This window comes from Xiphophorus maculatus, chromosome 4 (genome assembly GCF_002775205.1).
Source record: "Xiphophorus maculatus strain JP 163 A chromosome 4, X_maculatus-5.0-male, whole genome shotgun sequence".
NCBI lineage: Eukaryota > Metazoa > Chordata > Actinopteri > Cyprinodontiformes > Poeciliidae > Xiphophorus > Xiphophorus maculatus.
The window spans coordinates 10,051,628-10,066,227 of record NC_036446.1 but is presented as its reverse complement, the minus strand read 5'-3'; the positions used below and the strand labels follow the sequence as shown (position 1 = coordinate 10,066,227).

The window sequence follows — 14,600 nt, the reverse complement described above, 5'->3', positions numbered from 1 at the left end:
CTGCAAACTTAAATGAAATGAGAAAGACTCAAATGATTAAATAGTTATTAGTTTAATTAATTTACCTTGGCAAAGGAATGTCTTTGACACCATGACATGCCTACTTTCCATTACAGATCACATCATCTCATAGTAAAACTACCAACACAGTGTAACAATTTCCGACAGCTGAATTCAACAAATCAGACACAAAAACATTTAAAGAAACACAAACTATCAGAGGGGGAAAAAAGCTCTGTTGTCTCCTTAACAGATGTTGTCAAGACCTTCTGACGGCACACTGAAGGTTGACTGGAGCCAAACAGCATTTACATCATCAGAGCCGGACGCAACCCACCCCCAGGAGCAACATTCATCAAAAATTATGAGGACACCAAAGATGTAATAAATTACAGAGGGGAAAATGATCTCCTGGCAAAAACCAAGAGTTTTTTAAATTATTATAGATAAGCACAGAAGACAAAGTATCATTTTTCACATGGACTGGATGAGGTCCAGTAAAACTCAGGAAAAAAGAGTAATGATTTTTCTTTAGCTTGGTTCAAATTCCTCCTAATAAACAGCTGAAGCTTAGAGGTGCTGAAAAGTCCCATTGAGCAAAGAGAAAATGTATCTAATTTGAAAAGATTAAGTAGCTAACTGCATAAATTAATAGACTCAAAGATACAGATGCTTTGTAAAACTTCTCAAGTGTTGTGCAATTTTTTTATACTTAATATGCAAATGCAGGATTAAACTGAGTTCAGAATTCCTCTTATATACATATAGCAAAACTTTTGATGAACAGAAATGTAAGCCGCTGTGGTTCTTCATTATTGGAATAAAACCAGTGTTGTCTACATTAGCTGCAGAGCTGAGTGTTGCTGGCGGTCTGCATCAGTAGTCCCGCTCTCTGGCCCTGCAGAGTTTGGCTGGAATGCTCTTCAGAACGGGGAGAGGCTCGGCACTTTGATATTGATGTCTCCGATGTTGATGTTCCGGGGGATCTCCGGCAGGTTCATGTTCTTCACAGCAGAGACGGCACGAGCTGGAGCTGCGGAAAGACCTCCCTGCACGTGAAAACCAACAAGCCAAACAAGTTTATGTCTTCTTACCATAAAAGAGTTCATCTTTCCACATTTATACAGGTACAAATGTTCTTGAAAATATTCTCACATGCTTTCTGTTGAAAGCAGAAAACGAAGGTTGCGGAGAAAACATAAAAGCAGCAAAAAAGGGATGTTCTGGAAGTCTTCGTGCACCTTAAACTTTCCAATATTTTGTTCAACCACAAACTTCACTGTTCTTAATAGGAATTTGCGCAATTATCAGGTTCCTTTTTACTCCAAAACCCCTAAATAATATCCACAGCAACAAATTGCCTTCAGAAGCCAACTATGTGGCTATGTTTGTAATTTATTCTCTGTATAAATACAGCTGTTCTTTGTAGGCCTTTGAAGGGTTTGCTAGAGAACAAACAGCATCGTGATGGCTACGGAGCACAGCAGAGAGGTCAGGGATAAGGTAGTGGAGAGGTTTAAAACAAGGTTAAGTTATAAAACAAAATCCCAGGGTTTGAACATCCAACTGAGAATATAAAAAAAGAGAAATAATAAGTCAAAGCAGCTAAAAAAAAAAAGAAATCTTAAATTTTAGACCAAGTAAAATATACATTTTACTAATTGGATATTTCAAGGCCAAGCATCTTTTCCCCCCCCAAATAAAACCTGAGATAAAACCCAACTTTGACTGTTTTTCTGAAGGGGAACAAGACAAGTCTGAAAATATCTTTGGGAATGGACAACTCAGTTTGAGCGCGCAGGAGTGTCTCATACTCTCAGGTCAGGTTAGAATAACACAACTTCTCCATTTTAATTTCACCTGACAATAAGTGCTGCATTTGCAACAGTGAGTTGAAAAGATAAGTTTGACATATGACCTGAAAGAGAATGTGCCTTAAAGATGAATCAGGGGCAGCTTATTATGGTCATACTGATTCTGTGAGAATTGTAAGATTTTACAAAACATTACCAAGATCTAATGAAAGACTGTACATTTATTTAAAAATTGCTATTATTGCCATTATACGTCAGTTGTTCCTTTAAAACAGGAATCATCAGTTTCTCTACCAGTTTAGCAAATAAGAACATTTTGCTCATTAAAATTAGCTAAAATAATTGCTGAAGCTCAGTCAGACTTGTGGGGGGTATATGTAAACACTGGTTTATATAAAAACAGTCCTTTCATCATGACAGAGAGGTCCTGACCTCTGACTTTTCCATGCGGTTCTGCACCTCTACTTGTGCTACGATCTCATTCATGTTGGTCTCCAGCACCATGCCTCCCATCACCACCTCCTGCAGGATATAATGAACCTGCAAAAAAAGCATAACACACTTAGTAAACTCTCTCGCAGAGCTCTGTTTCCCTCTAATATCTAGGTATGTATATTCCTGCAAAGTCAAACCATTTCATGTATTTACAAAGACGGTCTTCTTCCTACACAGAGGACATTTCAAAGACCCAAAAATGTACAGGCATTGCCAGAACTTGGCATGCAAGAATAAATTATATGCAAACATGCCATCCAGGCTGTCAGCAGATGGTGAAGAGCTGGGAAATATTAACATGCTGGTAACATTCCTCAGGCCAAACCTTGCTGCTCCACATGACATCAGATTCCTGTGAGAAAATTCAGTCAAGACGCCTGTAGGTGTGTTGGATCACTTTTTCAGTAAGGAGGTCTGTAACCTTAATAACACAGATCTGCCTTCTAAGGAATAGCTTTAGAAAGTCAAACAACACATTTTTGTGTACACAATACATGTGATTTACTTTCTAATAAGTAAAATCAATAAAAGTCTATAAATCAGCTGAAAAGCACAGGTATGTCTGTGAGATGACAGCTTCCTTAAAGAAGGTTTAGAGACGTCACCAGTCCCATTTGAAAGAAAGGATTTCTTAAAGAAGGAAAAACGGAAGCTCAGATACCTACATCACCTAAATAAAGAGTTCGTCTGGGTTCATGTGAAAGTTTGTGTCATGTCAGAAGAAATCCCCCAGAGGCTTTCTGAGGAATCAAGTTTACTAGAATGAAACCATTGGAAGTTCAGAAACTAGCAGACGTGTTTGGATGCTGATCTTATTTTATTCAGTGTTTACCAGGATATATTCAAGGTAAAACTCTCCAATCTGGATTTTAAACACGTGTCCACATTTAGTTAAATATTCATATGGAGAAAATTTCTCAAGTAGTGAAACGTTAAGCCCAAGTACCTACAAGAGAAATCTAGTGTTATAATATTGTTTGTTCTTTTTCACACTTTTAAGCTGTAACAAGACAAAATTTAAAGAGCCGCCAATTAATCTCACAAATTGTAACATCACGCTAAACATAAGTAAGCAGGAAAATTGTGCCACACAAAAACAAAACATTATTATTAAACATTATTGCATTTATGATTGAAAATGAAAAGAAATTAAGAAAAATATATTTCAGTCACAGAAGCACCTCCACTCACCTTATCCATGTGGAATATTAGGTCCAATTCACAAACATTTTCAAAGCATTTATCCAACGTTTCCACAAACACCTAAAATAAATGTAAAACAACAGATAATTATTCTGAGACATTTGTATTTCCATTTTGTGTGTATTTTGTTGGATCGGTTTTCCTATCTGTAAAGGTAAATATACTTATCAAATCATTTTTTATTTGAATTCAAAAGCATCTAGGAATGAGGTCATGGCCCAATAATAAATTATGTTTCCAAAATCTTAACAACAAGCAGATTGTGTAGCACAAAACATTTAAATCTGTTGTGATAAAACCTTTTCAAGATAAAATTTTCAAGGGTTTTATGTTTCCCTTTAGTGAAACATAAGTTACTCTCAAAGAGTCACCCTCAAACACAGCAGCTGACCTGAATCAAGTCCAAAATGCCAAGCTCGCTCTCAGATGAATCCACACAGAAGACAAAGTAGAGAGTAGCATAGTGCCGGTAAATCAACTTGTAGTCTGAGCCTCCAATAAGACTGAAAGCAGATTTGAAAGAAAAAAAGGCTTTAAAAAATGCAGAACAAATGTTTCTTTTTCAGAAGAGACTAATAAATAAATGAAATGAAAGGTGTACTTTGCTAAACAAATAAACATATTTTTGAAAAAAAGGGAAGAAGAGAAAACTTTATATTTTGCTGCCATCTTCTGTTTTACAAAAGCTATTACAAGACATCCAGTGAGTCTGTTGAAACAAACTAAAGGAAATATTTCAACGTGGCTAAGGATCCTACAGAAACAGTAACTTAAAAACAACACATAATACGCAGAGATTGTTCTTCAGTATAAAAACAGAACATAAGAGAAAAATAACTTGCCTTCCACCCTCCAAGAAGTTACAAACATTGTCATCTCTCTTTGATACCAAGTGGAAAGTCTCTCGAATTATCTGCTGCTGCATGTCCTCCGACTGCAAGAAAATAATGTACAGAGAAAGTATTAGACAATTTCAGAAATGTCTTTTGAATTTGTCATTTGTTTTACTGAAGAGGAACGGTTTTACTATTCCATATATTTCAGCAAGATTTCAAAAACCACTGGGAGATCTACAAAACAAAGATCTACAAAATGGTGGTACCTCTAATGTGTTTTACAGATTGCTGCAGACACTTATTTAGCTTCTCTCTGCTCTACTAATTCTGGGGGTAATTTGTCTTCCTGTAACTTTTTCCCGTAATCCAACTGACAGGTTTTATACAACAGATGATCAACTAACGTAGGATGCATTTTCAAGGACATGTTTTGGTAGTACTTAAAAGCAATCCTTTGGCTGCCGGTAGGCTGAATATGTCTTCTGTTGTTTCCTTCTCAGTGTATTTAGGTTAAAAACTAATTTTAAAAAGTCTCAAAGTAAGAAGTCCAATATACAAATACATTTAGCAATTAGTTAATATATCGCTGTTTTTGTAAGCCTCAGAGATACTTCATTCAAATAATTATATTAAAAAATCTATTAAAACAACAACAAAAAACAATAACAAACACTATTAGAGGTTGTGGCTCCCCAAAACGTCTCCAAGTTTATGTCAATCTGATTCAAGAATGAATCAGATCAAGAATGCTTAAAACAAGGAATGCCACAATTGTAGTTCATATACTGGATATTCCTGTTGGTGGTCGATCTTAGGCACCAACTTCAGCCACAATAACACCTTGTGATTTTCCCTGAAACTTTTTGTGGCTTTGTTTTGCAACCTTTTTCCCTCCACCCGCAATACATATGAGTAAAACAACTCTAAACTACCAGATTGTTTTGCGATTATTAATTTTTTTTAGCTTAGCCCTTGTGCAGATGTTGTCACTGTATGTCTGATAAACATCTGTCAAGTCAGCATTCTTCCCTGTTACTGCGCAGGCAATAGCAGAACATTCCTTCATAAGCAATCCTTTGCTATTGGTTTTAAGTAATGTCCTTATTTTATGAGATCTTAGTGTTTGGGTTTTCATGAGATGCAAGTCAACATCGGAAGAAAACTAAAACTTGAAAACAATACAGTCCGCAAACTATATACGAAAGTAGTGCGATAACGTAATAGGGCTTTATTTTCAAGATGAGTTTAGTGATCTAAATACACTATGGTGTGTAAGAGAAAAAATATTTTGAATAGGGGACAAATTTCGGCCCCGAAAAGAAATTAATAGATCATTCCAGCAAGGAAGTTGCAATGTTCATAGCACTGTTGTGAAACTGTTGACTAGCATATGGTTCGCGAGAGAAAATTAAATATTGTGAACAAAAATGTGATGATGTGTCAGAAAAAAATCGCATAAAACTCGTTGAAATATTAAAACAGGCTATGTTATTCAACATATACACAAGCTAACATTGGTTAGCACAGTCGGAAAACGCTAATTAGCTGAAACAGCAACATCTAAAAATACTCACAAAATATTGATAGAATCGAATCAGCCGCGGCTTCCCATGGTTGTTAAAAATCAATATAGCTTTTATCATGTTTGTTATTTGGCGTCACCAAATAGCAGTGCGAAAAAATGTAGTATTTCTATCAGATGTTAGCTTGCGTGCTAAATGGTCGTTGGTAGGCCGGAAATGTAACGTTAACTCACATCCGGCTGCATCAGTCGATCTTCGCCAGAATTTTTTTGTTCCGCTGTTGAAACTATCTGTGCTACCCATTAATCCGTCCTACCTTATGGTAATGCGAATGCTCACATCGATGCTACGTCACCTACATCTTATTCAGCAGATTTCTTATCAATACATCCTACCTGCGTACTAGCACCGACAGACAGACATAGCTATCTATCCGTGCTGCGGTAGAAAAATCTGACGAGAAGCAGCTTTGCGCATGCGTGATTCGTTTCCAATGTGTACGCAGAATGGGGTTCAGTTCAATTCAAATTTATTTAATCAAAGACAGCACATTAAACAATGCTACATGTGGAAAAATAGAAAAACAGTTGTTTTATGCATAGGTTTTCTAACCTATGCACTCAGATGAGTGCACAGAGAACTTCTTCCCTTTGGTCCTCCACTCAGCAGCTTCTTTCTTCTCAGTTGGGGTTTTAAAATGTATTGATCTTTGACAATGGTGTTCTTGCATTTTTATGCTATAGCCATCAACTAAAATGAGACCATTTTATCTGAAAATGGTCTCATTACCGTTTTATTGTTTTTGGCAATGACTTCTTGGACAATTCATCATCCAGCAAAACTTATTGTGACAATCGTCAACATAAATTTTGCTGGACAATACATTGTCCCAGAAGTGATTACCGTAAACGATATTGTTTAATACCATTGTAAACTAATATAGTGGCTATGACATAATGATGCAAAAACACATTCTCAAAGATCAATAAACTTTAAATTCTGATGAACATTTAATACTAGAACCGGAAGACATTTTAAATGCCCCAAATAAGTTTAAATGTCTTCTTCCTATTAGGACCAGAAGAAGAAGAGGACTTCTTCCCTCTAGGCCTCCACTCAGCAGCTTCTTTCTTCTCAGTGGGGTTTTTATTTTCCATCACAATAACATAATAAATGTTGATGGAAAATTACTCATCTGAGTTCCTGTTTCTCCTTTTTATTTGTGTCTGAGCCGTGGGAGAGTTTCATCAGGTGTCCCACCGCAGCTTGATGGAATCAGACTCCAGTACCTTCAGTAATGAGCCAAACGGGTCGCCGGTGTGTCTCTACCACTCGCTCATTTGAGGCGCCATTGCTGGGGGAGATTTGAGATCAAACAGCCTAAAAACGGCTGCGCCGGTTCAGTTTGAGTCACTACGTCACACTGAGCCGATGGACACTGGAAGAGCAGAGACTGCTGGGCAGAACTGAGAGAGGAAAATGAGGATTTAACTATACCGTCCTGATGAGAAGCTGCTTTCAGACCCAGATGAACTCCATCCAGCCATGCCGGGTTCCCTTCATCCATCCATCCTGGTTTTCTCCATCCATTCTGGTTCCCTCCATTCATTCATCCATCCATCCTGGATCCCTCCCTCCATCCATCCTGGTTCCCTTCATTCATCCATCCATCCATCCATCCATCCATCCATCCATCCATCCATCCATCCATCCATGCATCCATCCTTCCATCCATCCATCCATCCATCCATCCATCCATCCATCCATCCATCCATTCATCCATCCATCCATCCATCCATCCATCCAACCTAGTTCCCTTTATCCATCCATCCATCCATCCATCTATCCAATTATCCATCCATCCATTTCATTCATTCATCCATCCATCCATCCATCCATCCATCCATCCATCCATCCATCCATCCATCTATCCAACCTAGTTCCCTTTATCCTGGTTTCCTTTATCCATCCACCCATCCATCCAACCAACCAACCTGATTCCCTTTATTATGGTTTCCTTTGTCCATCCATCCTGGCTCCCTTCCATTCCCGGGAATTACGTAACCATTTGGATTTCTTTACAGGGATGTTCTCATAATCTGTTAAAATAAAAATGAATAAAACCAGAAAATCCTTGGAGTTTGTCTTTCAAGTTGAGACCTCTCTGCTTCCACATTATATAATTTTGCAGTCTTTGTGACTAATGCACCATCAACTGAGGATTCGTGTAATTACTGCATCCTTTGAACATTTTTGAATGCTTCACTGCTTTGGAAACTCCAAACAATGACATCCCAAATCAGCAGTGACTAACTTTTGTTGAGATATTTTATAGCAATGATTAAACTGAAAAGTCCAAATGGGTGGATGGCTGGAACATTTAAACAGTGAAATACAAAATAAAGTTTTTGAAATCCAATAGGTTTACCAAATTCTACTTTCCTTTTTTCTGATCCAGACAATGAAAATATTTCATTAAAATTCCAGACTTTTCTTAGACCATGTTGGAAACCTAAGGCTGGGGATACAATAGTTTCCAAATGGTCATAAAACACAATCATGAAGGTAATTAAGGTCCTCCTCAAATATATGAACTGGCAATTTTTCAACTGCACAAAAAATATTTATGGATGTTGTCCATCTGTCCATCCGTCCATTTGTCCACAGATATCCAGCAATCCATCCATTTCCATGTGAGGCAGTGCCATTATAGATTATATAAAATGATTCTGTCATATCTCTGTTTTATTGACAAAGGAATGCATGGAGCCTCAGTTGATGGTACATTAGTCACAAAGACTGCAAAATTATGCAATGTGGCAGCAGTGAGGATACAGCTTGTGATCACATGGGAAGCGTCCTGATGTAGATTCTCAGTCATCTAGGACATTGAAGTTCCTATAACTGCTTAAATAACAGGTGACTGGATTTCTTCTCTTGTTTTTTGCTTCTGAAAAATGTTTTGTCTGTCGTCCTAAATGCTTCTTAAGTCCACACAGGAAAGAAAAAAAATCATTAGGTCAGCTCAGTACTCATTTCACTACAAAAAATCAACTTATTACACATCTTAAAGTGATTTAGTTCAGCCAAAGAATGACACAAATAATGGGTTACAATAATATCTCCTGGTTGTGGCATTACAAGGTTCAAAACATGTTGGAAGAAGATATCCCAGCATGCACATGTATTCAGCAGCTTCTTCACTTCTATATAAAAATCCATTCCATTCAAACATTAACTATTTAGTAAACAGAATCTAAAAACTGGGTAAACATCACCAAGAAGGGAGGGAATTAATGAAAACCATAAGACCAAGTGTGTACAAAGCTGTGGAAAACTACTGCTACACATCAAGATGGATGCAGCAAAATAAAACTTGTATGAAGCTGCAAAGGAGTTGAGACTGAGTTTGAGGTTCACCTTCTAACAGGATAATGACTCTTAACACCTAGCCATATATATTTGCTCAAATATATGTAATATTTGCTTGTATAATATTTGAGCAAATGTATAAACTATGCCTCCATTTTCAATATGTCTGTGTGGTACATTTTTCATCATTAGTGCTGCAGGGCCACCTGGGTTGTTGTCTGCATATCATCTATTATTTCTCCCTAAATTCCCTTCCTCCTGTGTGAGCACAGTGGAAAACAAACAGACGCTCATTAGCATGTGTGACCCGCTGGTGGTAAACAGGCTTATTTCCACATGAGTGCAATGTGAGAATGGATTTCACCGGGACAGTCGAGGTAGGTGGGCATTGCCGGGTGCCTTGATGAGAACTTTAATAGGGACTTAACAAATGCAAGTGGACAGGCACAACATTCTCTGGCACAGTAGGGTCATATCGGTACAGTAACCATTTGTTAAAGAGTGACTCACTGTATTTGGACTCTTGGGTGGCCACTGATCGTTTCAATTTTTAATGTGCACCCCCCTCCCCGTCCAAATGATAATTGACAAAATGCAATGGATGCCAAGTGCTGTCTGCCAGAGTTGAAGTAATGTGTGCCGTTCAAATAATGCCTCCGTGCCCTGCTCTGCAAAGTGATGAAAGCACCCTGTAATTATGGGTTGATCAAAACTGTCAGGGCCTCCTCTGAGGATGGCTTTGTTTAGTGTCTGCATCGCTCAAAGCATCACAGACTGCTAGTTCTCCACCTCCACAACCTGGGCTTCTAACCTCAAAAGACTGCAGCACCTTTACCTGTCGAAAAGTCACTTGTACCAATGAGGGTCATTCCTGATCTACACAGTTGATATAAAAAATCTACACATTCCTGATAAAATGCTAAGTTTTTGTGATGTTAAAAAGAGAGACCATCCATCCATCCATCCATCCATCCATCCATCCATCCATCCATCCATCCATCCATCCATCCATCCATCCATCTATCCATGCATCGTGCATCCATTCATTCATTCATTGTCTATATAGGAGGCTGTCATTGGACATTGGACAATGGAAGGAAGTCAGAGTCCCTGGAGAAAACCCACAGAAGCACAGGGAGAACACATAAACTTAAAAGAGACCAAGATATTTCAAAACTTTTTATTTCTCGGTTGAAAAACAACTGGATCCTGAAAACCTAAATGAAAAAAGTAAAATAGTATGGTAGCATAAATACCATATTATCTTTAAATTAATAGGTTTTAGAAGCATATTTTAAATTGATTTTAGCACCTAGTTGTTTTGCACTGGAATCTACCAGCATAAAACATATTATTTTAAGTGGCAGAATGTTAATATCTGCCCACTCCAATTTGCAAAATACTCAGATTTGTCAGATCTCCTTTGCACAACTTTATTCAAATCACTTTGCAAATTGTCAATTAGATTCTAATCTGGAGTATTTCTGGGTCATTCCAAAACTTTTAAATTCTTTATTTTATTTTATTTTGTTGATTTGGATGCATACATTAAGTAATTATTGTTGTTGTGCTGAAAAATATGAAGTTCCTCTTCACCTCATATCCACTCTATACCGGCACCTCCTCAGCTCTCCAGATCAATTTTACAGTTCAAGACTTTTAAAATATATATTGTTTTGTTTAATGTTACATAAGACTATCCATCCATCCATCCATTTTCTGTTCACCCTTGTCCCTAATGGGGTCGGGAAGGTTGCTGGTGCCTATCTCCACGCCTCTCTACGTTCCGGGCGAGAGGCGGGGTACACCCTGGACAGGTAGCCAGTCTGTCGCAGGTTACACAAGACTAAGAATATCAAATGAACATATAAATTGGATAAAGCTCTTGGGGAGCAAACACATCTTCTAGTGAATATAGAATATATATCTCAAGCTTCTAATAGAAAAACAAAGTCAATATTTTTGGTAATGCCTTTGCCGCAAAATACATAATTAATTGGAGATCTGCAATTATTTGCTTTCTCCTCCAGATGGCATCATAATGCCCACTCTAATTGGCTGAGTTAAACATTGCTGCACGACCACTTACAAAACTCAATTGTGCAGACGAAATAATTGAATATTTCAGAAATTTAGGTTTAATACCAAAACATTTATGAATAATGGTTGTACAATTTCGGCATTTTTTTTTACCAAATTGTAAGTAAACATCTGGAATAATCTTCAAATGTTCCTTCTTGAATTATATTTGCTTTTAGTTGCCATCCTCCTGACAAAAAAAAAAAATAATAAAAACATCTATACCCGCCCATTTTCATGCTGACAAAAGAATGACTTTATTGTTCAGCAGCCATCTTTCTTCATAGTCTCCAGATCGCTAATGTGGGATCCCACAGCATCATAACTTTGGCCCTCACTATGATTTTCAGCGAGGGTCCTGTTTGTGGTACCTATTCCTCCTTCAACCTACATGTTATTCCCGGTTATTCCTTCAGGTTCTGAAATAATCCTCAGAAGGAGGTTTTGTTAAGATAGTTCTTTTTTTCTTGTGTCCCCTAAAACAATTTTGTTTCGCTATTCTTTAGACTTACTCTAATGGCCAGTACCTTATTTTAATCGAATTGTATCTTGCTAAACATGTTCTTCCACGAGGTGCACACAAAAGCTGCAAGACTATCACAATTAGCGGTGTAATTTACATTAAAATGTCGTTGCAAATCAGTTAAACCTGGATATGTCATAAGGGTTCTTTTAATTATTTCGTATGATATCATTACTTTATTGTAAAAACACCTGGGATATATTCTATGAGAAATTAACAGCCTTTTAAAGATGTAAATATAGCTTTTTTTTATAGGAGAAGACACATAACACGCATAGGATACATGCTATTTGTATAAATGGCACTCCCCCGTCAGAGACGGCCCTTGTAATCCGCAGCCGGGGGTTGTTGCTCCGTCGGGCATTTCTGAACAGCAAAACAAATCCGATCCTGGATCGGCATCCCAGATTTCCTTAACGCCGTCTTGTAAAAAAAAAAAAAAAAAAAAAAGAAAAGAAAAGAAAAAAAAGAGTGGTTATGGCTGTGTCAATTTAGGCTGGTGACACGGAGGTCTCACTCTGTCAATTTTTTAATTCTATGCTAATCGTGACCGTATTTGGTCCTGACCATTTTAAGAAACTACAAAAAATGACTATTTTTACTAGAGAATTTATGGGCCCTTAGACCACCTACTTATAACAATGCTAAAGGAAGTATTATTTGGAGAAATTATTCTCTATTAACGACAGTGACTAAGTAATTTGACTACTTTTGAGTCAGTTTGTTGGTACAGTTAATAATTCATTTGATAAAAAGTTAGTTAGCATCAAGCTGGACAGTGCTACCATGGTAACTAAAGCTAAACTGCAGTAGAAACGACGCCCTCCTTGCTCTCTAAGTTGGTACAGCTGCGTGATTGATCTTTCAGACAGAGACGATCTGTGCGCACGGCGCCGTGTTTACAGCGAACGCAGCAGACTGCAGACTGACCGAGCGAGACCGACCGTGTACCTGTGCATTAATCTGTCTAACCACGCTGCCCATTTGGCTATATATTGGCGAAAAGCACCGAGTTGCAAAAAAAATCTTGACCAAATCAGAGGCTTTGCAGTCCGATATTACTTTTGCCATCAACGACGTCTACAACAACAAGGCGGTGTGTGTGAGCGTGTGATGACCGGCTGAGGAGGAGGAGAAGGAGGTGGAGGAGAAGGAAGGAGGCTTCGGTCTGAAACCAGATTTTGTCGTGGATATTTCCACGGAGACGTTGCGTCGTTCAGATAACAGTGCTGTGCTTAAATGCAGCGTGCCTTTGGATGCCCCGCTTCACCTCGTTTCACCCCCATTTTAAGGCTAGTCTGAACCGCTTCATGCTTCCCGAAGACCCTGCAGCAGCAGGACATTGAAGATTTTTCCTCCCTGTTGATATGGAGTGTGAAGATGTGGATTACGATAACCGAGGAATCCCCGCCGCCGCTAGTTTAGCCGCCATGCTTTCATTATACACGTCAATGCAGCGCTGTGTTTGGCAGGGATAGAGTGAGCTATGAATACGCGCTGTCTGGCCAGCGGGATAAATCGGTGATATTTGGAGCACGACTGGACTCCCGTTAGGAAACGTGAGAGAGCAGCCTCGCTAGCCTCCTGGCAGTAGCTATTAGCTCCATTAGCCAGCTAACAGCTACAAGGTGCTGGCTGGAGATTTTAAAAAAAGGGTGTTTGACCGCTGTGGCCAGGTTTTGCCCACGTTTCCATCTTCGCAACTCATCTTCCCGCGGGATTGTTTGGTGAATTTACGTGTACGGGGATGAAGTCTCAAATGGAAGGGAGCCGCTTGACCTTGTTTGGGGGTCTGATGCTGGCTCTGTCCTCCTGCCTTCGGCCCGCCACCGCAGAGAGTAAGTAATGCTGCTCAGCAACACACTCACTGGGACACGATGTTTTTCCATGCTCCAGCACAAACTGTATGTGGGAAGACTGGGCCACTCGTTTACACGACACAAACACGGCGCTTTTACGGCTGTTGTTTTTAAAATCTGTTGGAATTATATCCAGCAGATTTCTCTCGGCGATGTAAACATTGCATTTATTGTTAAGCAGCCCTTATATGCAAATATGGCCTCTGCAGATCAATGAATTGTGGTGCAGATGTAAAAGAACGAGACAATGTTGGTGTTGGTTTTAATCTTTAACGTCATTGAAAACAATTTTCTGTTTTGTTCTAGTTGTGCATGGTGATGGAGATGGGCATCAGTCTTGTTAACATGGTTCCCATATAGTCAGAAAAAGTATGGAATTTGAGCTTATAATTTTCAAGTCTAGTTACATCAGGAAAAATATACATTTAGTATGGAAAAGTGTGTTTTCCAGATTTTGTGATTTTAGATTTTGTAATTTAAAATCACAAAATCTGGACTTCAGATTATATAAACTTTTTTTTGTATTGAATTATATTTTATGTAGATTATATCCCTGCTCTTTGGTTTCCCACATACCTTCACTTATGTGGACCTATGTCTCTTTTATTCAGTTACTGATTGAGAAATTAAATGCATCGTCTTTCAAAAAGGTAAAAAAAGGAATATATATCTTTTGTTTTCTGTTCCCATTTAGATCAAAGTTTTGCTCTGTATGTGGTTCCAATAGTAAATGAAACATTTGGCACTCTTATTTCTTAATGTCTTAGAAACATAACGAAGACATCAAAACTTATAGACTATACTTTAAAGACTGTGTATTTTATTCTTTATAATCAAGCCAATTTCAAAAGTATTAACATTTTCAAATTCAGTTCATCTAAATTTTGTGGAAACAA

General features: G+C 38.1%; 2 protein-coding genes across 3 annotated transcripts in view; one reads left to right on the top strand and one right to left on the bottom strand.

The window, feature by feature from the left end:
- Positions 1 to 36: 36 nt before the first annotated feature.
- Positions 37 to 6,311, bottom strand: LOC102235539 (AP-3 complex subunit sigma-2). Of its 2 annotated transcripts, none has more exons than XM_005796142.2 (6): positions 5,923 to 6,098; positions 4,355 to 4,446; positions 3,904 to 4,015; positions 3,501 to 3,572; positions 2,247 to 2,354; positions 37 to 1,049 (listed from the first exon to the last, which is right to left on the bottom strand). In XM_005796142.2, the coding sequence occupies exons 1-6, from the start codon at positions 5,989 to 5,991 to the stop codon at positions 924 to 926; spliced, it is 579 nt and encodes a 192-aa protein (XP_005796199.1). In that variant the 5' UTR covers positions 5,992 to 6,098; the 3' UTR covers positions 37 to 923. The 2 variants fall into 2 exon arrangements, with proteins under 2 accessions (XP_005796199.1, XP_023188803.1); XM_023333035.1 differs by lacking the exon at positions 5,923 to 6,098 and adding an exon at positions 6,105 to 6,311 and having other exon boundaries at positions 865 to 1,049.
- Positions 6,312 to 12,737: 6,426 nt separating this feature from the next.
- The window catches only part of LOC102235279 (insulin-like growth factor 1 receptor), a 52,734-nt gene continuing 50,871 nt past the window's right edge, over positions 12,738 to 14,600 (top strand). Inside the window, exon 1 of the mRNA XM_023332383.1 lies at positions 12,738 to 13,683. Coding sequence (XP_023188151.1) covers positions 13,593 to 13,683 — 91 coding nt within the window. The 5' untranslated portion in view covers positions 12,738 to 13,592. The remainder of the gene's footprint in view (positions 13,684 to 14,600) is intronic.